This window comes from Cucurbita pepo, chromosome 19 (assembly GCF_057944985.1).
Source record: "Cucurbita pepo subsp. pepo isolate OVF chromosome 19, ASM5794498v1, whole genome shotgun sequence".
NCBI classification, from domain to species: Eukaryota; Viridiplantae; Streptophyta; class Magnoliopsida; order Cucurbitales; family Cucurbitaceae; genus Cucurbita; species Cucurbita pepo.
In genome coordinates, this window is record NC_141816.1 from 12,578,102 (window position 1) to 12,605,170 (window position 27,069).

General features: G+C 34.0%; 2 protein-coding genes across 6 annotated transcripts; both read left to right on the plus strand.

Annotated features, from left to right (window-relative positions):
• Positions 1-73: 73 nt before the first annotated feature.
• On the plus strand, positions 74-4,387 carry LOC111782268 (uncharacterized). Of its 4 annotated transcripts, none has more exons than XM_023663112.2 (8): positions 74-437; positions 1,309-1,453; positions 1,546-1,714; positions 1,896-2,166; positions 2,430-2,695; positions 2,798-3,013; positions 3,093-3,195; positions 3,345-3,660. In XM_023663112.2, exons 1-8 carry the CDS (start codon positions 287-289, stop codon positions 3,404-3,406), a joined length of 1,383 nt encoding a protein of 460 aa, XP_023518880.1. In that variant the 5' UTR covers positions 74-286; the 3' UTR covers positions 3,407-3,660. The 4 variants fall into 4 exon arrangements, 3 of the variants coding, with proteins under 3 accessions (XP_023518880.1, XP_086976392.1, XP_023518881.1); XR_015414565.1 differs by adding an exon at positions 3,894-4,387 and having other exon boundaries at positions 141-437; positions 2,430-3,013; positions 3,345-3,456; XM_023663113.2 differs by having other exon boundaries at positions 299-437; positions 1,270-1,453.
• A 2,153-nt stretch (positions 4,388-6,540) lies between these two features.
• Positions 6,541-26,593, plus strand: LOC111782094 (ABC transporter C family member 2). 2 transcript variants are annotated; one of them, XM_023662882.2, is made up of 28 exons: positions 6,541-6,768; positions 7,348-7,772; positions 8,182-8,360; positions 8,831-8,870; positions 9,115-9,268; positions 9,976-10,090; positions 10,173-10,253; positions 10,659-10,683; positions 11,033-11,089; positions 12,942-13,007; positions 13,551-13,625; positions 14,298-14,405; positions 15,261-15,395; positions 16,493-16,599; positions 16,793-16,886; positions 17,693-17,860; positions 17,964-18,104; positions 19,054-19,257; positions 19,894-19,992; positions 20,080-20,232; positions 21,146-21,534; positions 22,511-22,691; positions 22,906-23,229; positions 23,889-24,645; positions 24,877-24,998; positions 25,369-25,614; positions 25,712-26,144; positions 26,314-26,593. In XM_023662882.2, the coding sequence occupies exons 2-28, from the start codon at positions 7,440-7,442 to the stop codon at positions 26,409-26,411; spliced, it is 4,884 nt and encodes a 1,627-aa protein (XP_023518650.1). In that variant the 5' UTR covers positions 6,541-6,768; positions 7,348-7,439; the 3' UTR covers positions 26,412-26,593. The 2 variants fall into 2 exon arrangements, with proteins under 2 accessions (XP_023518650.1, XP_086975961.1); XM_087119835.1 differs by lacking the exon at positions 6,541-6,768 and adding an exon at positions 6,808-6,830.
• The last annotated feature ends 476 nt before the right edge of the window (positions 26,594-27,069 follow it).

Below are 27,069 nucleotides of genomic sequence, written 5' to 3' on the forward strand. Positions count from 1 at the left end.
GAAAATTATATATATATATATATATATATATATATATATATATATATATATATATATGTGTGTGTGTGTATGTATATATATGTATATATATATATATGTATGTATGTATATATGCGGCGAATGGAGAAGGCGGAGACTTAAACCAATTTATTAAATGGGCACCAATTTATACCCGCTTTCTTCTTCCACTCCAAACTTCGCGCTCCATTCGTCGTCTTACAATTTGATTCGCTATAAAGACACGACAAATTTCGAGCTCTGATGCTTTTCTGATCTCTCTCCGACAATGGAGATCTTCTTCTATCTCGTTTTTGGGGCACTGGGTGTCATTGTTGCAGCCATCGAGCTGAGTAAAACCAACAGGGACAGGATCAATGCCACCACCGCTTTCAATTCATTCAAGAACAATTACCTTCTTGTTTACTCTCTCATGATGGGTACGTTCACCAATTTCTTTCTCTTCTTCCGCTTTAGATCTCAATCTTAATCTCACTCGACGTCCGCATTCTTGGTTTTGTTTGTTTATTCTCACCGCCGTATCCGTGTTTATGTTTCTCGGATTTGTCGTGGATCCGATCTAGTTTCTTCCGTTTTTTTAGACTGATGATTGGATCGTGTATGCCATTTGGATTGAATCTGTTTTCAATTTTTTTCATATATAATTGTTTTGGTAATAGGCCTGGTCGCTTTGTCGGTATGTTTCTCGTATTGGATCAGAAGCAATTGTCCAATCGTCAGAAGCCGGCACTCCCTACCGTTGTATTCAGAAAGTCCTAACGCTTACTCTTGGCAATAAAGCAAACACCATCTTTCTTTAGGAACGTATTCCAAATGTTGAATGCATAATATCGTGAAATTTGTCCAATGAACATATGTCGTTCCTATATGCTAGAATTTTAAGAAATGATTCGTCACGGTGTCTGAACCGTGTCATATCTATGTCTCTTATCCGTATCCGTGCTTTATGTATGTACTTGGGAAGGTTTAGGCCCCTGCCCCTGTAAACAATTTTGTTGTCTGCAACCTTTCTTTAAATGGACAAAAATTATAGCACTTTGATCTCCCTCAAAGCCTTTTGGGCACCAACCTTTTTGTGTTACAAGACATTATTCAAAAATTTGATCAGTTAGTTTTGATTTCCTTTGTAAACTTTTTCGGTAAGAAGTTCACCTACAAATACAATTAGCTACTTAAGTTTCTCATAATCACAGGAAGTATAAACTATTCCCATCAAATTTTAGTCCAACTTTTTTTTTACTTCTTGCGCAGTAAAGTTCTGATGCATATCCATGCTTTTTCTGGCAATAGCTGGGGATTGGTTGCAGGGCCCTTATGTGTACTATCTTTACAGTCAATATGGCTTTGGAAAAGGGGAGATTGGACAGCTTTTTATAGCTGGTTTTGGCTCCTCTATGTTGTTTGGGACAATTGTCGGATCACTTGCTGATAAACAGTAATTCTTCGCTTTTGAGCTCTGTTGTTTAATCAACATGCTTTTTCAAAGGAAAAGGAATATTAGTACTGTTTCCATGCTTGTTCATGCAGAGGTCGAAAGAGAGCTTGTGTGACGTATTGTGTCACTTATATACTGAGTTGCATCACAAAGCATTCACCCCAATATAGAATTTTGATGTTGGGCCGTATTTTGGGAGGCATTGCCACTTCTCTCCTCTTTTCTGCATTCGAGTCGTGGCTTATTGCTGAACATAACAAGGTAACTCATTGTTGCTGAACATAACAAGATTTTCCTCTGCTTTTAATTTTGTTTTACCAATTGAGACTTTGTGTTTCGTCGTGTCAATATGGACTTTCTTAACGAGGGTGTTTCTCAAAAGCTAATGACCGTTTATTGCTATTAGTATATATCTTGAAAGTCTTCTTGTTATTCTCAACAGAGGGGCTTTGAGCAACAATGGCTATCAGTTACTTTCTCAAAGGCAATATTTCTTGGCAATGGTCTTATTGCCATTTTATCTGGGCTTTTTGGGAACGTACTAGTTCACTCCTTGGATCTTGGGGCGGTAGCGCCTTTTGATGCGGCTTCTTGCTTTCTTGCCCTTGGTATGATCATCATCTTATCTTCGTGGACAGAGAACTATGGAGATCCATCTGAAAACAAAGACCTTCTCACCCAATTCAGGGGTGCAGCAGTGGCCATTGCTTCTGGTAGAGTCCTGACTGCGTTTTTTTTTTTTTTTTTATAAGTTCAGGAAAATGAATAGATTTCACTATATGAAGCTTTTGACACAGGATCTATTTTCATATATAGATGTTCTAGTAGTTGTTTTGGGGCACAGGATCTATTTTCTTGTCCAGTCAATTCGTCTTGGTCGTGGATCATATAGTTTCATGAAGTCTTATGTTTGGTTGAAGGGATTCTCCCCCATTATTACACCTTCTTTATTTCGTATGTCTCCGCTGTTGATCAGATGAGAAAATTGCCCTCCTTGGTGCTATTCAGTCCCTGTTTGAAGGTTCAATGTATACCTTCGTCTTCCTTTGGACTCCTGCTCTGAGCCCCAATAATGAGGAAATTCCCCATGGCTTCATTTTTGCAACATTCATGTTAGCTTCTATGTTAGGAAGTTCCCTAGCATCTAGGTTACTGGCCCGCGCATCATTAAGGGTGGAGAACTATATGCAGATTGTTTTCGTTGTCTCAGCTGCATCTCTTGTTCTCCCAATAGTTACAAGTGTAAGTTTGTTCCATGCCTTACCCCCCCAATTATATTTTCAAGGATCATTAAGCTTCCAATTTATCATTCTTTCTTTCTGCTTTTGCTGGATTCTGAAACAGTTCTTGGTAGAACCATCCCAAGTGAAAGGTGGGAGCATCTCTTTTTCAGGCTGCATCCAGTTGGTTGGATTCTGTGTCTTTGAGGCTTGTGTGGGTATATTCTGGCCATCCATTATGAAAATGAGATCCCAATACATTCCTGAAGAGGCGAGGAGCACCATTATGAATTTCTTCCGCATTCCTCTTAATATCTTTGTGTGTGTCGTGCTGTACAACGTACGTATGTATAATCATGCTATTTCTTTTTGCCCCTCTTGTCAACTATTGATCGATTGCTTGTGAATTTTCTTTGAAGGTTGATGCATTCCCAATCAGTGTCATGTTCGGTATGTGCTCAATTTTCCTGTTCGTGGCCTCCATCCTGCAGCGGCGCCTCTTGGTGATAGTAGAGAAGCTAAGTAAGTATACTTCAGAAACAAGCTAATAAGTAGTTTTGATAAGATAATGCGAAGTGGGGCATGAGAAATGATGTTTCCCAGATGTTTTAGTAGGATTGTAGTGTGTGTGTGTGCAATGACATTATCCATACCTGCTGTGTGTATGACAGAGATAGAAAGCAGGCCTAGTTTCCGGGAAAAGGATGCAGAGATGGAACCCTTGAATGCGTAAGGTCACAAGAACACATATCTGTGCTCCTCCTCAGTAGGAAGAAGAAAAAGGTTTGAATATCTCTTTCATGGCTGTGTTCTATGCTTGAAGTTGTTAGCAGCAGTAGTAGTAGCGCATGTCTACTTTTAGTAGTCTAATTCTTGCTTTCTTTCTCAATTAATATCTATGCCCGCTGCTGCTCTCCCAGTCAAATCTAGGTGAAAGATGCTCTAATTTGTTGCCATTCATCCCATTATATTACTGTTTCTTTTATATGTAGACTTATTCTTTTCCTGTATCTTAGTCACTTTCTATCTCTTTTGCCAATTGTCATGTGCTCCCAATCCCAATATGTAGTAATGTCACTTTGAGAAAGGGAATTAAAATATGAGAATTGTGATTACAGGAATTTATAGGAAATTTCCCTACATCACTATAGTGATTATAACTATTTAAAATCACTCTCTCAAATATGTTATGTGAGTTCCCCCGTCGTTGTTCTATATAGGATGTGAAAACCTCTCCTTAACAGTCCGTAGGCTTGGGTTGTTTAAAGTTCAAAGAGTACATATCTTTTAAGAACTTTGAGGGAAAGTGCCAGTGAGGAAGTTGAGCCCCGAGAACAGGTGGACACGAGACGGTGTGCGAGTAAGGATGCTGGGCTTTGAAGAGTAGTAGATTAGAGTCCCACATCGATTAGAGAGCAAAACGAGTATCAACGAAGATGCTAAACTTCAAAAGAGAGTGGATTAGAGGGTGTCAACCACGAAAGAGACTAGTCAAGACACTAGGGTTGTTTTAAATTTTACTTTTATTTTGTTGATATTGTATTTTATGACCACCTTCTTCCCACACGACCGCCGCCTTTGAATCTTGGTTTTTTCAGAAAGTGGGCGGCGGCGGCGGCGGCGGGGGGCTGTGCATTTTTTTATTGTGCCTCCGCTGTATGCGCTGATGCAATTTCCATGACCCACTGGCATTTATGTGATCATAATGACAACATTGCCCTTTTTCTTTCTGCTCTCTCGTCTCGGCTGCTGATGGTGGTTTGTTTAAAAGACAATAGTGCCCTTCTCTCTTTAGTCGTATACACACCTATCCATACTAATTACTAACAATGAAACCCTACAAATAAGAGGTCTATTTATACAAATATTCATTATATTTATTTCATAATAATTAGCTAATTAACCATTATGATCACAAATAAATGCTTACAATAAATTAATAATAACTGGAATTAAATTAATTAATATATTATTAATCAATATACCATTTCCATATTTAATTGCATCCGTTTTATTTTTTATTTTTTTTTTTGTACATCGGCTTATTGCATCGTTATTATATAAAAATTAAGTACATATTAAATTATGATAAAATAATTAAGTTTTTTAGTAAAATGTACTAGCTTATTATTATTATTATTATGATTATTATAAGGCAAGAGAATAAAGTGGCGTCAGTCCAATACAATGGGAAAGTGGTGAAACAAAGGACAAAATCCTATCGAACTTGCTTGCTTGTAGCTGTTACAACCATCCATACCAAATCTTCATTATGTGATCATAATCCACTCAATTTAATAAATTATTTTCAATTTTATTTTAATTATACTTTCAACAAAAATTATAAATTTTATTTTCAATTTTCCATTTCATCAAATTTTACTTCAAATCATCTCTACACTTTTTAATCTTTTTCTAAAAATTTAAAAACATTAATATTACCTTTTAAAATTAATAAGTTTTTTCTTTTTTAATCATGTACTAACTATAATAATATTTTTAAAATTTTTAAAAAAATTTAAAAGCATTTTTTAGGTTTATTTTTTAAAATATTTTTAAATAAAATAAAAATTTTAGAAGTATTTTTTATTCATTTGGCCAATAATATCAAAACACGAGATTGGATACTCCATAGTAAGATCCAACGGCCGAAACACACTTTAAACGCCAAACACGTTCCATCTGGTTTCCGAGTCACGTGACTGACATGGACTATTCTCACGGGTCCCACGTACCTCGTAGGAATAAATATATATATATATAGTTTCAAATAAATGGTCTTCAGTTTTATTTTTTGTAATTAAAAATGGAATATATAAATATAATTATAGATAGTTTAAATATTTATAAAATAAAAAAAAATCCAATTAAAAAAAAAAATAATTGTCACTCCTGTCTGCCAAATCCATAGGGTATAGATCTTCCATCGCAAATCAATAATAAATAACGTAGAAAAGCTTGGAATTTGTGAAGGCTGTAGACTTTTAAAATTGGGAGAATCAAACTTTTGTGAAAAGACAATTTATTTTATTTATTTATTTATTTTTCTTTGGGTCTTCCAAACATTTATAATTTTAATCATATAATTTAGAAAAAAAATTAGAATTTCACTGTCCAGTAAATTTACGAAAATTTTATCTTTTATATATATATATATATATATATATAAATTAAATTATAAACTTTCTCTATTAATAAAAATAAAAAGCCGCAAGCAATGATGCATGCACCACTAGTCAACGAGGGTCTGCTAAAAGTTGGGGAAAAGTTGAAATAGATAAAAAAAGAATTATTTAAAAAATTGGAAAAGTAAATAATGATGACTTCCAATAAAAAATTATCATTTTTTTTTTAATAAAATAATAAAAATAAAGTAATAAGAGAAATATCGTAAGCAATGATGCATTTGAGCTTAGTTTTTGTGCCCCCACCAGACACTGCACAGTTCCCACGTACAAAAATTATCCCTTTCTATAAAATGTTAAAAATGATAATAATAATAATAATACTAAAAAAATGATATTTTAGTTTTAATAAACCTTCAAATTAGTCTATATTTAGTTTAAAATTAATTTTGATGGAGACGGATTAAATAATTAGCTGTCATTTTCATTATAAAACACACAGTAAAATAAATAAAATAAAATAATGAACACAGGAATAATTAGTATTTGTATTTTATTGAATTACGAAAATAAATTACAGTTCAAATATATGTGATATTATTAATATTTGTCATCAGAAATTATATTTGTAGTCAAGATCCAATGCATTGGAAAACTGGTTGATTTATATTTTTAATGAAAAAAAAAAAACAAGAAAATTATCATTTTTTATTATGTAATTTAGATACCTATCAATTTGACACCGTTCATCCCGCGGGTTGAACTATTCCTCTTATCTGTATATTACACACAGCTCCTTGTTCATAAAAGGAATCTGATGGTGGCCACGGATTTCTGCTGCTTCAGGCTGTGATTTTGGTTATGTAGCTGGATTTCTCAAGTTCCGGCCTCCAGATCGATTTTTGGCGCGTTGTCCTGTCTGTTTTTCAACTTCTCCGGGAGATTCGATCATTGATTCGCCATCTACCGGGTAAACTCTTGTTTTCTCTTCGTTTCTTCCCTGCCTCCTCTCTCCGGCCTTCATACTTGGAGGTTGGTTTTCAGGTTCTTAGTTATATGGATGTCAGTCTGGTTCTGTTTTATCTTGGATTATCGAGTAATCAATTTCCGGTTGTAGTTTCTTTTATATTTATTCATTTCTCGTACCTGAGATAATTAGTTTCGATATTTTTTTTTTCGACTCAATGTTGCTGCCTTTTGGATTGTATCTGCGCTTATATGGTTACTCTAATTGGAGATTGGTGAAATGCATTATACGGCCATGAGTTTTAGTTCTTCGTTTAAGGTTCTTGAACTTTTCTGTTTGGTTTTGTGTCGCAATTGGAGCGACGTGCTAATAAATTTTTTTTTTTCACCCGGTATCCATAGTTTGGTCAGTGATTGCTTACCGAATAATCTTGACAATAAATGATCGTTTCGAAAATGGTGAGCTCATGCAGCTATGAATTTCCGGTTGCAACTAGCAGAATTATTCTGCTTAGAAGACAAAATTTGAAGACCGACTAGATTTTCTGTGTAAGGCTAATTTCCATTGATTATTCGTGTATAGGCTCGTCCTCGTGGCAGGTGACAACGCCAGGTTAAGGAAGCAGCAGAGGCGGATTATGTGCTTGCAGTAGGAAAGTAAAAAGTAAATCAAGAATGGCTTTTGAGCCGTTTGTTTGGTATTGTCGACCAGTTGCTGGTGGTGTGTGGACGAAGGCAGTGGAGAATGCTCTTGGAGCTTACACACCATGCGCCATTGACTCTGTGGTTATTGTTATTTCTCATCTGGTCATTCTAGGTCTATGTATCAACAGAATATGGCTGATCAAGAAGGATTTTAAAGCACAGAGATTTTGTTTGAAGTCAAAGATATACAACTACGTTCTGTGTTTATTGGCTGCTTACTGTGTATTTGAGCCTTTATACAGATTGATCAGGGGAATTTCAGTTCTGAATTTAGATGGCCAGGGTGCACTTGCTCCATTCGAGGTAGAGTTTTCTTAAGATATTTTAATTTTTTTTCTTTCTAAGTAGCATTTCTTTACCGAATTTAGAGTATTCACAGTTTGCAATTGGAAATGTGTTTACATGAGAAAAGTAAAAAACTATTTTGATCTTTTACTTTGCAATTTAGTCAAAATAAAAAAAAAATTGTAGTCTTTTTTGGTCCACAATATTATTTAAAAAGCTAAAATTATATGAGATGATGTAAGATATATATGATATGTGGGCTATCATAAGAATGAGGATTTAGTCCGAAGAAGATTTCAGGGTAAGAAAGATTGAGATATTGTCCATTTAAGTTCTTGATGTATAGCCGAGTAGATGTATTTTGTCTATCATTGGACATATTGGGTGTTTGGATCAATGAGTTCATTCTTATGCCCTTTTGTTTCAGGTGGTTGCCCTGATAATTCAGGCTCTTGCTTGGTGCTCGATGCTTGTAATGCTTGTCGTCGAAACTAAAGTTTATATTTCTGAATTTCGATGGATCGTCAGGTTCGGAGTTGTTTATACATTAGTAGCAGATGCTGCAATGCTCAGTCTAATTTTATCCGTGAAGGACTTTTACGAGAGGTATTTTCTATTTTAATCTTATAATTAGCTACGATAGCTGGATGCCATCTTATTGTTGTTCCTGCTGTTCTTTCTTTGAATTATTAGTTGTCAAAGTTAGAAATACACTGTGGAAGATGCAGAAATTATTAGAAATTGCATTTAATATATTATTTTGTCTGTCATAACAAAAAGAGAAGTAAAGAAAATAAAAGAGATTAAGATATTAGGAGGAAATTCAACTGTATGTAAATCTTACATAATTGTGAAATATGACATCCATCTTTTGAGTTTAGAAATGTAGAGCATATATCAACTAGGATGAGATCGTTGTGGCTGTGATAATCTAACGATCTTATGATTATTAAATTAGTTTCATTTGCAAGTAAAGAGAATTGGAGTTTAAATGTAAAAGTCTGACCAGTTTTTTGAGCATGCATTTGGGCATAAAACTGAATCACTGATTAATGGTCCTATTTCTGTCTTTTCAGAGATGTCCTATATTGGTACATCAGCGAAGTCTTTGTCCAGGTTGGTTTATTTCTGTCTCTCATCTCTTATACAGTATCTGCATTATTTTGCAATTTATTGTTGGAGGAGAATATGAGGATCTCTAATGACTAGTTTGATGAGTTGTTTTGGTATGTGCTACAGTAGAAGCGTTTACCAATATACTTTTAAATAATTATAAAATACCTGTAATATTAAATATAAATTATGTTAATTTTTCATTTCACCTTGTGAGCTTTCTTCTGAGATTTTATTCTCGCGGTAGGTTTTATTTGGTGTTCTCTTGGTCGCATATGTGCCTAGCTTGGTTCCTTTTCCTGGTCACACCCCTCTTAATAGTGAATCTGTTGATGATGAATATGAAGAACTCCCTGAAGGGGAACGTATATGCCCCGAGCGGCATGCAAATTTATTTTCAAGTAAGTATTGCTTTCATAAAATCCCATGCCATTACTTTTTGTGAGATGGATTCGGAGGATATAAAAGTTGTTTTGTATTATCTAAGACGTAAATGATGTAATTATCTAAGACGTAAATGATGTATGGATGTTATGAACTGTTGTCAATAGTGGGGGGAGTTAATAATGGGGGAAGGTGAGTGTCTAAAAGGTACTGGCTAGGGTGGAGCTAGAAATTTTCTTAGGAAGGAAATTTTTTTTACATGCCAACATCACATACACACATATGGGCTGTGTGTGATAGGACTTCAAAATTTAGAAAATGTTTAATAGGTTCTTAAATTTTAAATTTTTTACCTAATATGTCCTGAAGGACTTGTTTACTTCATAGATTTTGTCCTGGGTTTTCAAACATACATTTAATATCCTTTGTTTTACAAGTTTTCACTTTTAAAAATTCAGGGTATTGTTATCTAGTGAACTTAAAATTCCATCCCACCTGAGTTTTTTTAATACCCTTCGTATTAGATAGATTAATTTGATATATTTTTCTGAACCTTGGCAGATATATAGCTCCTATTAATTCACTCTTAGTTATTTTTACTTTTTAGCTTGAGTTTTGGCAACCCAATCAGTTTGCTAAAGAATGAACTGAACACTCGTCCAACAATTTGTTTTGTTCTTCTTAAATATGTATTGCCGTTCTAATTGTGGTTACTTTATACTAGAAATTACTTTTGGGTGGATGGATTACATAATGAAGCTAGGATACAAAAGGCCACTCACGGAGAAGGATGTATGGAAATTGGATTTGTGGGATCGAACTGAAACATTATACAATAAGTCTCTCTCTCTCTCTCTCTCTCAACATTATTTCTGCTGATTCTTGCACCTCTTTTTGGAGCTTATTTACTGTTATTTGTAGCTTCCAGAAAGCTTGGGCGGACGAGTCTCAAAAATCCAAACCGTGGCTTCTTAGAGCATTAAACGGCAGCCTTGGAGGAAGGTAAGTCGAACGGAGTGAAAAATGGTTTCTTGTTGATACAATTGTTAAGTTAGAGTTTTTATATATAAAACCCCCAATTTTAGGGGTATAAATTGAATATTTCCCTTTAAAAAATTTGCCTATCTAAAACAGTGCTGATTAGAGACCCTTTTAGGCACATCAATGCTTCCAAATATAATGCACTATGAGAGGTAAAAACAAAAAATACAATTTTTCAAAAAAAAAAAAAATCTTTAAGCAAAATTAACTGTGGTTAGATTTTTAATGAAAATGTATTATGTGAAGTGCTGAAAATGAATTGGATATGTGCTACTTCCTTTTAGTATGTGATTGAATACTACTGGTTTTGGTTCTTATTCTTTGCATTGTTTTTGTTAATTTTCTTCTCTTTTTCCCATTCAATAGGTTTTGGCTGGGTGGCTTTTGGAAGGTAATATGATTTTCCTCTTGAATTTACTAGCATATTTAGAGGAACTTCTTTTGGGAACGTATCCATTTATGAACAAATATTTGGTTATCAAATTTGTAAATGTCATAATACACCCAATATCTGAATAATTTTTTAGCCTTAGTAATTGTTATTGTCATTGTTTATTGGTTTAGCTTAAAGAAACGTTATACTTCCATCCCAAATATTGAAGGGAGCATGTTTTCCATCTTAAGCAAAAAGGATGGATAGTATTGAAGAGGCTATTTTACTGGAAAAATTGAGTTCAATTCTTGTGTTTTTGTGTTATTTTTGTACTTTCTGTTTGACTAACATGTTGTGGAACTTGTAGATTGGCAATGATCTGTCTCAATTTGTGGGGCCTGTCATCTTGAATAAACTTCTCGAGGTTGGTGGCCTTTTTTGTCTGGTGTACTATACTTCTGCTTCACCATTATACATTTACTTGGTAGTTTGACTTGTGAACTTGCATCACGTTCCATTTATTGTTTTTGGAGCACTGTGTAGGAATACTGATTAGTTGAAAGCTTTGAAAGCATATTAGGCTCCCCTATGTTTTGACTTTCTACCTCATCCTTTTAGGAATGAGTTAGACTTATTCCGCATTAATTGTTTAGTGAAAGATAAGCTACAATTGGCAGCATCTTTTAATAGGTTAATTTAAAGAAAATAAACATTTTCTTTTTTTACCACGTTGGGTGGGAAAGGTTGCTGAAGAAATGTGGACAAGTTATCCTCCTAGAAGTTTTGATGCTACATTGCACCAAACATGAAGAATCTAAAACAAAGGCAGTCAATGGAGATGCTTTGCTATGCAAGCATGTAAAAGAATAAAATGACTTTATTTTCTAGCCAACTCTATTAGACTTTTTTGGTCCTTACCTTTATTTTACTTTTAACAAATTGATTGCATAGCTCGAGTTTGTGTATTTTTGTGTTAATGTGAGCATGTATTTATGCCTCATAGGTTGGAGGTGAGCATTGGGTAAGTGGATAAACAATTCTTTTTTGAAACTCTGGAAGTAAAATAGAGATTTTGAAATTCAGTAATCAAAATGAAACAGTTCAAGGACCAAAATGTGCATTTTAAAAGTTAAGGGATCAAAATAGAATAAACTTGAAAGTTTAGGAACCAAAATGAGATTTAGGTCAAGCAGTCAGCTTGACCATAGCACAATTGGTTAAAACATATATCTTTGTTCAAGATGTAAGAGGTTTGAATCCTCCACTCTCGTGTTGCTGAAACAATAAATGAGAAGAAGAGAGATTTAAACCTAAAATATATATTTCCATTATAGTTCGGTTTTCTATGAAAAGAATTATGTAAACGGATAATCTTCTATACTTGATCGATTGTAAGTGAATAATATGATATATGCTTTAGGCAATAGGCATTCTTAGATGAACCACAGTGAATTAGTTTAGTAGTTGATAAGGGTCAATGTAAACAATAAAGGGCTTAGAGGGAATGAGTTTAAGCGATGGTAGTCATCTACCTATAACTTAATATCTACGAATTCTCCCGGCAACCAAATATTGAAGGATGGGGATGTTCTGTGAAATCAATTTGGTGTATGAAAGCTGGCCTCTACGCTCATAGATATAAAAGGAAAATAGTCCCTTCTTGGATGGTTCTTCGTCCCATTAAGTGTTAACTATACAAGCTTAAAAAAGCTGGAAACTTTAGCCTATTTTCGTTGATTTGAAAACCAATTTAATTCAACTTATATGAATTATGGTTTAAGCGGAAGCATCAAATTTTTTAAGATGAGTAAACCTTGGTTGGAGTGTTTCAATATTTTCAAGTTTGAGGCTTCTCAATGTTCCTTTTCTAATTTCTTTGATTGTTATTCCCTTAGTGGTATTTGTATTAATTGGTGTGCCTTCTTTAGCTTTTCTTAAGTTACTCTGTTTTTGTTGATTTCGCATTTGCCCTTTTTTCATCCTTTCAGAGTTGGTATCTTGAATGTTTTATCCTTTTCACGTAAAAAAAAAAAAAAAAAAAAAAAGAACGGAAGAAGAAGAAAATCACATATGAACAAATAATTGGTTATTGGAAAGTCTTATTACCTGATACGTACCTTGTTATCTTGTTAGCACTTAGCACATAATCTGAGTTGTGTATTTATTAGGGAATTTACATTACCATGAATGTTTAACTTTATGAACACCTTTAAGAAAATTTTCCTATTTAATTCTATCCCTGTAGATGTTCTCATATTTCTTTCGAATGCTTGCAGTCCATGCAGCGTGGAGATCCATCTCGAATTGGTTACCTTTATGCTTTCTCAATATTTGCCGGAGTGGTATGACCCAAATTCCTGCTTTAATTTGTCAAATCAATGCCTGTCAATAAGTAGGTTGGTCCAAGATATTAACATGCATTCATCATGACGTCAAAATATGGTATAATGCATCTAATAAAATTGTTAATTTGTTAATATGCCAAAAGCAGATTTTTTGGTTGTATTTTATTATTGTGAATATTGACAATAAATATTAGTTTTCAATATTATATAACCGTGCTATCTTTTTTTTTTTTTTTTTAAACTATTCGTAATGGGTAAATATTGACCATAAGTATAGTTTTAAAATTTTATAATTGTGTTATCGTTATTTCTGTTTTATTATTTGTAACGAGTCTTTCCTATGTAAGAAAACCCAGCTTGTACATTCTTAAATATACAGAATATTGGTATTAGTTTCTAGTTTGATCTAAGGTTAGAGCATGTAATTTTTCTACTCCTGTCATATATGTCTTCAATATGCTCATTTTGGGCATGAGGTGTGTGACTGCAGTTTGATTACACACATAGTACACATCTAATGGGTTTTCACTTTTGATACAGATCTTTGGAGTGTTATGTGAAGCACAGTATTTTCAAAATGTGATGCGTACTGGTTACCGACTGAGGTCAACCTTGGTAATTTTCTCCCTTATGTTTTATTTCTTATGCTCGGTTATTACCAATGTGAAATGCTGCCGTGATGATATTTTGACATTTGAGTGGATGATATTTTTCCCAAGTGAACTTTTTAAGTCCTTGCAATCAACGTTATGTTCTTTCTTTCTAAAATTGTAGTTTAGCATTTAAAATGAATCCTTCAACGTTAAAATGAATCGGTTATTACCAATGTGAAATGCTTCCTTTTTTTTTTTTTCTTTTCTTCTAATTTCATTCCATCAATGAAATCATTTCTTATAAAAAAGGAAAAAAAAAAAAAAAAAGTTTGCCAAGTTATAAGTTTCTTTTGAGTCTCTTGCTCTCCAAAATACGCACACATTTAATATCTAGTTACAAAATAAGTTCTTATCTAAAATTCAATGTTCTGCCTCAGAGAAGTACCATGGGTGTATTTACTTTTGAAGATATCCATATGTTTGCTTTTTAGTCCTATTCACCATCATGACCTAACATTCAACTTTTATTTTATTTTATTTTGGCTTTGGCTGTTTCATTAACTGCTATAAAGATAAATTAGTCTACCATATTGGTTCTTTGTGCTTATATATATCATTTTAGTTGTTATCCAAGGCACAAAGGTACTTTAAAAAAAGGTTATTCTTATACAGGTATGTTTTTATCCATTTTTAGGTTGCTGCTGTTTTTCGCAAATCTCTAAGGTTAACCCATGAGGCTCGCAAGAAGTTTGCGACTGGAAAGATAACAAATTTGATGACTACTGATGCTGAGACACTTCAGGCACTTTCAAATTTTCATGCTCTTTTGTGATGCATATGCAATATTGTTTCTTATTTGTTCATATATCTTCCTTTTGTTCTTCTCTAGGCACATTTCCCCGTGGGAACTTCATATTTTAACATAAAATGCATTTGTAGAAAATAATGCTTATAAACAATGATTTCTACACCTATGGGTTTGTGACGATCATGGACTTAACCAATGTGATCATGGGATTGAAATCCCCAAGGGACCCCCTGGGGTCGCTCACTGGAGTTAAAATTGAAGGGGGGCTTGAGATTTCTAGACTCAGTCGAATCAAGATTAGTATAAAAAAGGAAAAATGATCAACTAATGATTATGTGTGGATATGCCAATGAAGATATTGGTCTTTTATTGCTTTGTTGCATGGTGTAAATTGCTACTATTGTGATCTATATTTGTTTATCTTTCGTGGGTTTTGAGAATAAGTATTACGATGCAGTAAACTATTAACCCATAATGTAATCCTGGGTTGAGAGAAAAGATAGACAACCTTCAAAATATTTTGGAAAAAAACATTATTGGCACAAAATTTGATTTATAGGCTCATGTACAAACCAATAGGGAGGTAATCCATATGATTTTAAATTTGAATGGTCAGATCTTGGTACTTTATTTCTTTTTCCCTATATATATGCCTTGTTATGTATTTGTAAGTTCTCTCAGTATTCTTTTTCTATGATTTTAAAATCTAGTGCTGCTTTGTATGTCATTGTCAAAGAGCATGTCTTATAGAATGAAAGTCTAATTCTAAAATAAATTCTTATCTTTCTAATTAAATGCTAAAACTTACAGTAGATTTTTTCTGTGGGGCTTTTTGGTTTTGGTATCCAGCAAGTAACCCAGTCACTTCATACATTATGGTCAGCTCCATTTCGTATTACGGTTGCAATGGTTCTTCTTTACCAGCAGTTGGGAATCTCTTCACTTTTAGGTGCATCGCTACTAGTTCTTTTGTTTCCCATACAGGTACGCATCTAATTATTCTTAATATTGAAGTAGTTTCTAAAGCAACTGTAAGAATTGGAGGTTTGAATTTAAATTTGGTCTGCTCCTTCATGCTTCCTCATAGTCGTCACATCAGATATTGGAATCATTAATAATCTGAATGCTTGATGGCGTTTCTATTTCCGCCATTTTAATTTGGTTTTATTTCTCTTATGCACAATCAATGGATTTAATCTGTTATTCCATTTTTGGAGAGCTTTTCTGAACTATTAGTGTGCTAAATAATTGTAGGCTCATGAGATTAAGTAATCTGATGTATAAGCCAAATGAAGGCTGTGAGAAATTAAAGACATGGGATTCTCTTTAACTTAATTATTTTCCACTATCTTTTTTTCAAATAAATTTACCTTATTTTTCTTCCACAGACCCTATGATATTCACGTTCATAATCCTCTTATTGATATCTACCATATGTCCCCCCACCCTCCAAAATCATGCTCAAAGCATTTTTCTCACTTCAAAATCCCACATCTCATCATTTGACTTTTTAATTTCATAGAAATAGTATAGCTTTACTAGTATATCTTTCATAAGAAACTATTTCACCATGTACTTTTGTTACTCCGGGCTCAACATGATAATTTTCATTCAATTCCTTCTCTCTTTTTTTTTTTTTTTTTTTTTTTTTTTTTTTTTTTAATTTAGGTTTGAAGAAGTTGCTGCTAAATTTTTCTTTAGTGTCTTTTTTCTCATCATTATATAAAAATTTGATAATATGTTTTTGGATCTGGGAGGAGGCATCCATATATTTTGCCAATATTTGCTTGTTTGTCTTCTGCCGTTGGTAGTTGATTTGTTGCATTCACCGTACTTTATGTCAACATGCATTTAGCAGTGCAGGATGAATATTTAGTCCCCTGTCCCCCTTTTTAGCAATCGATTAAGTTTTGCATGAATTTATTTCTGCACATATGATTTGGTATCTTCATGCAACTTCATTGACATAAAAGGCAGTAGGTTTTGAATGATGTTGAACCCACTGGTTATTGTTGGATCTTGCAACATTATACTTTACTAGAAATACCTAATATTTATGTTATCGTGTTTTGTGGCTACAGACACTTGTAATTAGCAGATTGCAGAAACAATCCAAAGAGGGATTACAACGTACAGACAAGAGAATTGGTCTCATGAATGAGATTTTAGCTGCAATGGACACAGTGAAGTATGCAATATAAGAATAAAATACTCTTTTTTTTAATGTCTTCACTTGAAGCTTACTGATGTAATTCAGAATCTTATTAAGCTTTATTGTCAAGCCTTAATTGTGGACTTGCAAGTAACCTTCTGTTAAAGTAGTCTTAGTATTTATTATCCATAGCTTGCTGATAAATTTATTGACGCTGGAAATGTATCAGATGCTATGCATGGGAGAGTAGTTTTCAATCAAAAGTACAAAGTATTCGAGATGATGAGTTGTCATGGTTCCGTAAGGCGTCACTTCTTGGGGCGGTATGTTATTATTTATTTCTTGGATGTTATCTTCTGGTTGTTTCCTAACCTATGAAAGGAGTAACCCATTCTTTTGGGTACAAGTGTTGTAGGATATCAAGTATGGATTCAATTTCTTTTATGGAGTTTGATGATGGAAAACATTTCTTTCTCTATCTTATGGGTTTTTCAATGTAACTCATATTAATCTTTCACTAATTATGGACATACATTTGTCAATTTTAAGGGTGCATATTGGTTTTTCAGCATCGGTTTTGGAGTATTTGTTGTTTCAAAATTGATTCTGTAGGATAATCCGGTTTTGGAGTATTTGTTGTTTCAAAATTGATTCTGTAGGATAATCCGTCTTTGTGGTTGGATCGCATTGAGTTGATCAAAATTGAAGTTTCTCGCTGGTGCTATATAACAATTAGGGGCCTTTAATGTAATTTCAACATTCGAGGGTTTCCTGTCCTTTATTTTTTTATATTCTACCACGTTCTTTATTTTGTTAGTTTCTGTTTGTCTTCTCTTCTGCTGTCTTCCCTTTCCAAAGTCTGCTCTTTTTAGGCTTGGTTTCTTATATCTTTCATAGCTTATGTGACATCAATGAAGATGAAAAGCTTTGTTGACTTTTTCAAAAAAAAAAAGAAAAAAAAGAGATTCCTTTATTCTCTATGGATTTCATTCTGTACTGGTGAAAAGAGTATTTTGTCCGCCTATACATGGATGTATAATTTAACAATGCCAAAAGATTATCGACAACAAAAATCAAGTGAACTTTTTGCTCCATTTGTGTATTTTAATGATTTTATTTATTCTTGCAGTTGAATGGTTTTATATTGAATAGCATTCCTGTTTTGGTGACTGTGGCTGCTTTTGGATTGTTCACCGTTCTTGGAGGAGACTTGACACCATCTAGGGCATTTACGTCACTTTCTCTATTTGCAGTGTTGCGGTTTCCTCTATTCATGCTTCCTAATATAATTACTCAGGTTCTCTCTTATGAGATATTGGCAGGCTATGAAAATGCCATTATAGTTATTGAGGTTAAGGTTTTATTTCTACTGTGTTACTTAAGATGCTATTAATTGGTAGGTGGTAAATGCCAATGTATCTTTAAAGCGTATGGAGGAGCTACTTCTGGCCGAGGAGAAGATTCTGCTTCCAAATCCACCTATAAATCCACAACTTCCAGCCATCTCTATCGAGAATGGATACTTTTCTTGGGATTCAAAGGTGCCTTCTCTCTTCAATAAAGATGTTGTTTCGCTGTATTTTGATTCATGTATGTGAGCAGGCATACAAAAATAGAAGGTTATTTAGATGCATGTTCATTGTTATCTCAGGAAATGCTTCATTGTTCTTGTTATCTTGCGATTGGCTTGTGTTGCAGAGGAAGAATAGTTACAAGATTGCCTTGAAGTGCTTATAAGAGGGCAATAATATGAACTTTTCTTTACAGTGGAAAATATATATATTTTGTTCCTTTATTCACAAACTCCAAAGAATTTCTCAGCTTTATAGCCTTTCTTTACAGTTTTGGGGGGGGGGGGGGGGGGGGGGGGGATGAAGCACCTTAAATCTGGTATAGTAACTAATATATGATTATTTTGCTCAATATAATTCTTTAATTTTACTTTTATCTATTTTTAATGAGAATTTGTTAAGACTTAAATTTACTATAAAATAATTTATTACAAAAAGTCCTATTAATATGTTTTTGAATTCTTGTTGCGCCATTGGTTTAGGTAACAGCAAGTTATTGTGTTTTCACATTTCGATAGAAAGCGGAAATTTTCAATTTTAATAATTACATCTACAAGCACAAAACAGTAATTTATTAATTCTTTCGTAGTTGAAGTCCCACTGCTGTGAATGCTATATATTTAATTTATGCAGCAGATCACAACTGCTTACATATCCGAACATTATGCTGTACAATCTATCTCAGTCGAGCTAATAACTTGGCACATTTGAACTTTGATCACAAAATGTCTTTGCCCCAAATGTTTTATTTATTTATTTATTTTTTTTTTTTTGTCTCTAGATGCATTTTCTTTACACATTGCTTGCCCATATTGAAGTGTAATTTTCTCCCGTACTTACCAACTTCAAGAGCTTTCTGCTATTTATATTGCTTCTCAATGGTTTCGTTTTTCATTTGGTCATTTATTTATCTTTCCAGGCTGAGAAGCCTACATTGTCAAACATCAATTTGGACATACCTGTTGGTAGCTTAGTTGCAGTTGTTGGAAGTACAGGAGAGGGAAAGACATCACTAGTATCAGCCATGCTTGGAGAACTTCCAGCCATTGCAGCAGATAGTAGTGTTATTATTCGGGGAACTGTTGCTTATGTTCCACAAATAGCATGGATTTTTAATGCAACGGTGAGTTGGAATAAATTGCAACAGAAAAGAGAGAAGATAAAATTTCTTTTGCTCAGATTAATGTGTGATTTAAGTTTTTACTTTCCTTGGAAATATTTAAGCATTTAGTATTATTTAGCTCAATGTGCTTAAAGCTGTTACTAGACATTTTGCTGATACGTGGTTTAAGGTGTCTTTCTACTGTACTACCTTCTTTTCAGAATCTGTTGATCAACCTATTCAAAGATTATTTTCCATTTTTAGTCTTATGAGATGGGGTTGCTAGTTTTAACATATAACTTCTCTTAAAATAGAATTTAATGTTATTATTTCAAACTATAATCATTTTCATTGCTTAATTTAATTTCTTATATATAAAAGGATAAAAGGATACAACTTGACTATTTTAGACCGAGGAACTTTATGTTCATCATCTGTTATTTTTTATCAATAGTTAAAAAAAAAAAAAATATGAAAGAATACAATGACGTACAAAAACTAGAGTCCACTAAAGAGGGAGGCAAACTAAAAGAAAGTCCTCCAATCAAGTAAAATTAGACATGGCGGATAATTATACAGAACAAACTTTGCTACTGAAGCCTAAAGAAAACATATTATTAACTTTTTATATTTATGGAGCTCAAATTTTATTTGCAGGTGCGTGATAATATTTTATTTGGTTCTGGTTTCGAGTCTGCTAGATACGAGAAGGCAATAGATATAACTGCTTTACAGCATGACCTTGACTTATTGCCGGTAAGTATTTCAGTATGGCTTTATATCAACATTGGTCCGTGATGATTATAAATCCTGCAGTGAGCTTCTTTCTTTGTTTGTTGTTAGGGTGGTGATCTTACTGAAATTGGGGAAAGAGGAGTGAATATTAGTGGGGGTCAAAAGCAAAGAGTTTCCTTGGCCAGGGCAGTTTACTCCAATTCAGATGTGTACATTTTTGATGACCCCTTGAGTGCTCTTGATGCTCACGTGGCTAGAGAGGTAAACATACCATTAGGATTTTATTCTTCTTGTTTTTTGATTTTGTAAATATTTGTATATGTGAGTGTGTAGCCTCCCATATGTTGTAAATTATGGCTTTTGACATATTGCTAGATTTATAACCCATAAAGTATATGGTAAGTTGACGTCTGCTTTTTTTTTTTTTTTTCCCCCTCAATTTGCACTAGTATAATTCATGCACTTTTGTGGTTTTTTTACTTGAGTATGATTTCTATGTCATTTTAATTGAACTGGAAGCAATACTTGTATCAAGAGAGTTTTCTTTGGCTTTTAAGTCCACTCTTGTGAGGGCTAGTGTTAGAGTGTTGATATAATTAAATTTACCATAACCCATCAACTTAAGCTTTTAGGTGGATTGGTGATTTTTGGTGATTTTAGATGGTATTAGAGGAGGAAGTCTTGAGTTTCAACTCTAGTAATGTCATTTACTACCCAATTACTATTGATTTTCATTCGTTGGGTCTTCTACCATTTCTCAAGTGAGGGAGTGTTGGAGTGTTGATATAATCTAATTGACCATAACCCATCAGCTTAAACTTTTGGGTTGATGGGTGATTTTACAGTTTTTAACAATTTAATAATTTGAAGAGCTATTCACAATTCGATCCCCATCTCTAGGTCTAATGCATGGACATTTTGCTCAGGGTCATCCTGTAACTTGTTACCCTATTACTGTTGGTTGTCGTCAGCAAATCATTGTTATTGGTAGCAGCATTGGTATACTTTTCTGTCATGTTTTCCCTATTTAAAAGGATGTTAGGCTAAGCTCTGGAGGTTATTATCTGCATTCAGGATTCTTTTTACGATCATTTACTTTCAAGAGAGTTTTGACTGTAGTTTCTTGTTTGAATTTTCTTGTACCATTCTTATGCGATCACTCAACCATTGACAGGTTTTTGAAAAATGCATTAGGGGAGAATTAAGGGGGAAAACGAGAGTTCTTGTGACCAACCAACTGCATTTTCTCTCCCAAGTCGACAGAATTATCCTTGTTCATGAAGGTGTGGTGAAGGAGGAAGGAACATACGAGGAACTGTATGAAAATGGAAAGTTGTTTCAAAAGTTAATGGAAAGTGCTGGTAAATTGGAAGAAAATACCGAGGAAAAGGAAGATGGTGAAACCAGTGATAATAACAAATCATCAGAACTTGCTGTCAATGGAACGATTAATGATCACGCGAAGGATGCTAGTCCTTCGAAAAAACGTAAAGAACAAAAATCTGTTCTTATCAAGCAAGAAGAAAGAGAAACAGGTGTAGTCAGTTGGAAAGTTTTAGCGAGGTAAGAATTCTTGACCGTGAATCTCATTATCCAGTTTTTTTTTTTTTTTTTTCTTTAATTTTACTAAATAACATATTTTCCAATTCATAAATCTTAGCAGGCGTGAGTATGCACCTTAAAAGATCTTGTAAAACCTGTTGTATGGAAGGACTATTAACTGACAAAGATAACTTATTGCTGATAATGCAGCTACTACTTTAGAGTTCAAATTGATTGAAGAAAAAACAATGATAACATGCTCTGATAAGAACTTCAGTACGTGAAATATCTACACGAAATTCAATAAGCTCTCATTACTGGTGTGATGGATTGAAATTTTGAAATACCAAACAAGGCAGAGATTTCATTAGGAAAAAAAAAAAGAAAAAAAGAGAGACACCAACTGGGTTGAAATAGCCTAAGGGACTACACGTCCATTTTCTAAAAAGAGGGGCTCCACAATCAAATCTAAACCAATAGAAAAGATCAAATAGTTACAAAAGCTTGTGTTTAGCATCCAATTAGAGGCTGTGAATCATGCAGGTTCTTGAAAATTGAGAGTTATTATTAAAACGGTTCACAGCTTAAAGTTTGTTTTCTGGCAGCCTGAGAAAAGGGAAGCTTTAACTCTTAATCCGTAGTTTTAGTAGGCTGTGAATCTTTTTATGGAAAGGCAGTTTTCTGGTGGAGCCAACCAGCTGATGATGTTAGTTTCAATTGAAATTTTGAGGATTTTTTTTTTTTTTTTTTTTTGAATCGGAGATCATTTTGAGGAGAAAGAAGTGAATCAAAATAGACCAAGGGTGAATTCTGTTTGGTTAGTGATTCTTGAGATCGTTTCTCTAATTCTTGGTCAGTTGTAGTTAGAAGAAATGTGTTTATCATTCTATGCTTTCTCCTGCTTTAATTCTACACATTTTACTTTAGACAATTGATGTTAACGGAAACACCCTGCAATTTTGTTATCATCCAACTGTTTTCTTTTAAATTCTTGCAGATACAAGAATGCATTAGGAGGCCTATGGGTGATTCTTATACTTCTTCTATGCTATGTTCTATCAGAAACTCTTCGAGTTTCTAGTAGCTTATGGTTAAGCAGTTGGACTGACCAAAGCAATATGGGATCAAGTGAAACTTTGTTCTACAACATGATATATGCAAGTCTATCATTGGCTCAGGTACGAGCATAATCAACTAATTTGTGCATGTTGTAAATCTTTGTCAGTCTTTTTTTTTTTATTGCAGATGAGCTTTGACTGCTTTTCCTTTCGTTTTTCCCCCTCAATGTATGCAAACTAATACACTGCTGTTTCTAACACATAATAGTCGAGGCTCTAACTTAAAAGTAACAGTAGTTTTTTCTCAATTTGTACCTTATACTTTTGATGTCAGGTATTTGTGACACTGATAAATTCTTATTGGCTGATCATATCGAGCCTGTATGCTGCCAGAAGGTTGCACGACCAAATGCTTTCTTCTATTTTAAGAGCTCCAATGGTGTTCTTCAACACCAATCCTCTTGGGAGGATCATCAATCGGTTTGCAAAAGATCTTGGGGACATTGATAGGAATGTTGCCCCTTTTGTCAACATGTTTCTAGGGCAAATTGCACAGCTTCTTTCTACCTTCGTCTTGATAGGGGTTGTGAGCACTTTATCGTTGTGGGCAATCCTTCCACTCCTGTTATTGTTTTATGCCGCCTATTTATATTATCAGGTAATTGGAAATGCATCTTCTACAGTTACTTTTGGTAATTGTAATTAATATCATTGTTTAATCATATCCAATTATACATCTGACTTCTCTGATTTATATCTTTCATTGAAACTTTTCTCTACTTCTAATTTTGAGTTGCTTCCAATTTGTACCTCCCAACTAAAAGTCTATTTCAATCCAAAATTGTGTCTTTACTAAAATCTCATCCTAAAAGTGGGTTAGGCTAAGTTGGTTGGGATCTCATATTTTGCTTGGCTTGTCCAGTAGGTGGGTTATGCTTACATATGTTTAATAAAAGATGTATTTATTTGCATTTTGAAAGAAAAATAGTAAAAAGCATTTATGGTTATGTGCCCTATAAAAATATGTTTTTATAGAATTTATAATCAAATGATAAGGAATAGTAATCAATCAAAATTTACAAACCTACCTTATTTAATTTGGTTTATTATTGACATGATTTAAAAAAAAAAAAATCTTATCAGTTTCTATTTATTAGCATTAGTCAATTTATATTTGAAGATTTTAATAATTTTTAGCATTGAACAACGTGTACATAATAAGCTTATATTTAAAGCTTTTAATAGTTACAAGCATCGAGTAACACGGGTATATTCAAGGGCTAACCGTTCATTTTTTTGTTTTTTTCTTAAATATAGAGCACGGCCAGGGAAGTAAAGAGGCTAGACTCCATAAGTAGATCTCCTGTTTATGCACAATTTGGGGAAGCTCTAAATGGTCTTCCAACTATTCGTGCATACAAAGCTTATGATAGAATGGCTGATATTAATGGAAAATCCATGGATAATAACATTAGATTTACACTTGTGAACATGAGTGGAAATCGATGGCTTGCAATTCGTCTAGAAACAGTTGGTGGTCTCATGATATGGTTTACGGCAACCTTTGCTGTGATGCAAAATGGCAGGGCAGAAAACCAGAAGGCTTTTGCATCCACCATGGGTCTTCTTCTTAGTTATGCCTTAAATATTACCTCTTTGTTGACTGCTGTACTAAGGCTTGCAAGTTTGGCTGAGAATAGTTTAAATTCTGTAGAGCGTGTTGGAACCTACATAGATTTACCTTCAGAAGCTCCAGCAATTATTGAAAGCAACCGTCCCCCTCCAGGATGGCCTTCTTCTGGACTTATAAAATTTGAGGATGTTGTCTTACGTTATCGACCTGAGCTCCCCCCAGTTTTGCATGGATTATCGTTCACAGTTTTCCCAAGTGACAAGGTTGGCATTGTCGGAAGAACTGGTGCAGGAAAGTCAAGCATGTTAAATGCCTTATTTCGTATTGTTGAACTTGAAAGGGGAAAAATAGTGATAGATGGTTTCGATGTTGCAAAGCTTGGTTTGTTGGATTTGAGGAGAGTTCTAGGGATCATACCACAGTCGCCTGTTCTTTTTTCAGGTAAACAATCTATAGTAGCCTCTTCGTCAAGAATATATTATATCTAATTCTCATGCAGACATTTGCTGCCTGCTGGAATGTAGTTTTTCTTTTTTTGCTGTTGTGGTGATACTAACTGAATAGGGGAAGTGAAAAGTACTCTGCTACAGTGCTTCATGTTATGGCAGAAAGATGTGCTACCAATTTATGAACACTAAAGAAGATTAAAATGCTCTTTCTCGTTTTGTATAGGAACCGTTAGGTTTAATCTAGATCCATTCAATGAGCACAATGATGCTGATCTTTGGGAAGCTCTAGAGAGAGCACATTTGAAGGAGGCCATAAGGAGGAACACCTTTGGCCTGGATGCTGAGGTATGTCCTAATGAACCTTGTGTGAAATGTATTCGTTTTGTAATGGAATCAATTAAATGAAGATCTGTTTGGAATGACATTTTGAATGATTAAAAATGGTTTTTAATGTTTAAAATACTTTTCTATCAGACAAAGTTTAGGTCATCAGCACTCATTGAACTTTTGGTGCAAAACTTAAAATCGAACTGATGTCTCAGTTATCCATAGTGTTCCCAAAAGATTCCTTATTATTAGGTTCCGTGCCAAGTGACTTCAAAATCGAACTGAAAGTATTTAACTAAACTAGTTGTAAAACGATCGTCCAACACTCCTCCCACAAACAGAACTACAGAAGCAACAAAACTAAACTGGTAACTTATTTGGTTTCTAGGTTTCTGAGTCCGGGGAGAATTTTAGCGTTGGACAAAGGCAACTTTTGAGTCTTGCTCGGGCACTTCTTCGAAGATCAAAGATATTAGTTCTTGATGAAGCAACGGCTGCTGTTGATGTTAGAACTGACGCCTTAATCCAGAAAACGATAAGGGAAGAGTTTAAATCATGTACAATGCTCATTATTGCACACAGGTTAAACACCATCATAGACTGTGATCGGATCCTTCTACTCGAAGCTGGTCGGGTATGTTTATGTATTAAAGGTTGTTAAATTATGAAGATGACTCCTTTTATTATGCATTCTCATTTTAATTTCAAGTTTGTTGATTCTGCACTCTTAGGTTTTGGAGTATAACTCTCCCGAGGAACTTCTATCAAATGAAAAAAGCGCTTTTTCAAAGATGGTTCAAAGTACAGGAGCTGCCAATGCCCAATACCTACGCGGCTTAGTACTAGGGGGCGAGGGCGTAGGTGAGAAAAAGCTGGGAATAGAGGACAACCATAAGGTGGAAGGGGAAAGGAGATGGTTGGCTTCCTCGCGGTGGGCTGCAGCTGCCCAATTTGCTTTGGCTGTCAGCCTTGCTTCTTCACACAATGATCTTCAAAGTTTGGAGGTAGAAGAAGAGAATAGTATCATTAGGAAAACCAAGGATGCAGTAATAATGCTACGCGGAGTGCTGGGAGGAAAGCATGATAGTGAAATTAACGAAAGCTTAAATCGCTACCAAATCTCGACCGATGGATGGTGGTCGTCTCTTTTCAGAATGATTGAAGGTATTTCCAAATCTTCTCATATAATATTATACCCCCTTAAGTACATAAATTCAAGGATTACAAATGTTCACCTGTGCTGCATACAAATTCAAGAATCTCATGAATCTATCCATCTTCTTTTCCTTCTGCCAACTGCCGTTTAAAATTCTCTGTGGTTTTACCTCTCCAGGACTTGCTCTGCTAAGCAGATTGGGTCGAAACAGGCTTCAAAATTCGGAGTACAGCTTTGAAGACACGACGATCGATTGGGATCAAAGCACAATGTAGTCTTTAAGTGAAATTATGGTAGGCTAGCTTGAGACCTTCTTCACATCCAATTGTTTGGTTAATGTTGTTTCTTGCATTTACATGGATGTGGAATGGAATGGCTCTAGATTTTGCACTAATAAGGTGTTTCGTGTTTTTTCAATATTAGTTGGGATGGTAATAATACAACTGTTGTCACATGATTTCCTTCGGCTTGAGCTTTCAGTATTATCTGTTATTGCTTCTGTCGATATAATCTATCATTCATAGAGTGCAGCTAACTAATTTTTTCTCCATACAAATTTTCAAAAGGAGGGAAAGGTAGTAAAGGTTAATGGTAGTTTTTTTTTTTTTTTTTTTTTTTTTTTTTTTTTTTTTTTTTTTTTAGGATTTAAATGGAAAGAGCAAAAAACAACTTAGCCTTTTTAAAAATAACGTATTCTAACCATAATTAACAAAGAAAAAAAATAATTAATGATTTTTGATAAATATAAAAGTTATATCATGCACTAAAAACTATCATAGAATGATAAATATAAAAGTTGCTTTAAGTTCAAGTTAAAAATCACCAAAATTCTAAACAAAGTTTTGATACAATATATTTTCTACTCAGGAACGATTGTTATTGCAATTATTATTATGTTTAGATGAGATCCGTCAATTCAAGAAAGAGATAACA

Coding starts and splice junctions, on each gene's coding strand:
- LOC111782268 (XM_087120266.1), top strand. CDS start 287: ATGGAGATCTTCTTCTATCTCGTTTTTGGGGCACTGGGTGTCATTGTT. Junction 1,454..1,545: donor GGATCACTTGCTGATAAACA/GTAATTCTTCGC, acceptor TTGTTCATGCAG/AGGTCGAAAGAGAGCTTGTG. Junction 3,014..3,092: donor TGTGTGTCGTGCTGTACAAC/GTACGTATGTAT, acceptor TTTTCTTTGAAG/GTTGATGCATTCCCAATCAG.
- LOC111782094 (XM_023662882.2), top strand. CDS start 7,440: ATGGCTTTTGAGCCGTTTGTTTGGTATTGTCGACCAGTTGCTGGTGGT. Junction 13,008..13,550: donor TCTCAATATTTGCCGGAGTG/GTATGACCCAAA, acceptor CTTTTGATACAG/ATCTTTGGAGTGTTATGTGA. Junction 26,145..26,313: donor TCTTTTCAGAATGATTGAAG/GTATTTCCAAAT, acceptor TTACCTCTCCAG/GACTTGCTCTGCTAAGCAGA.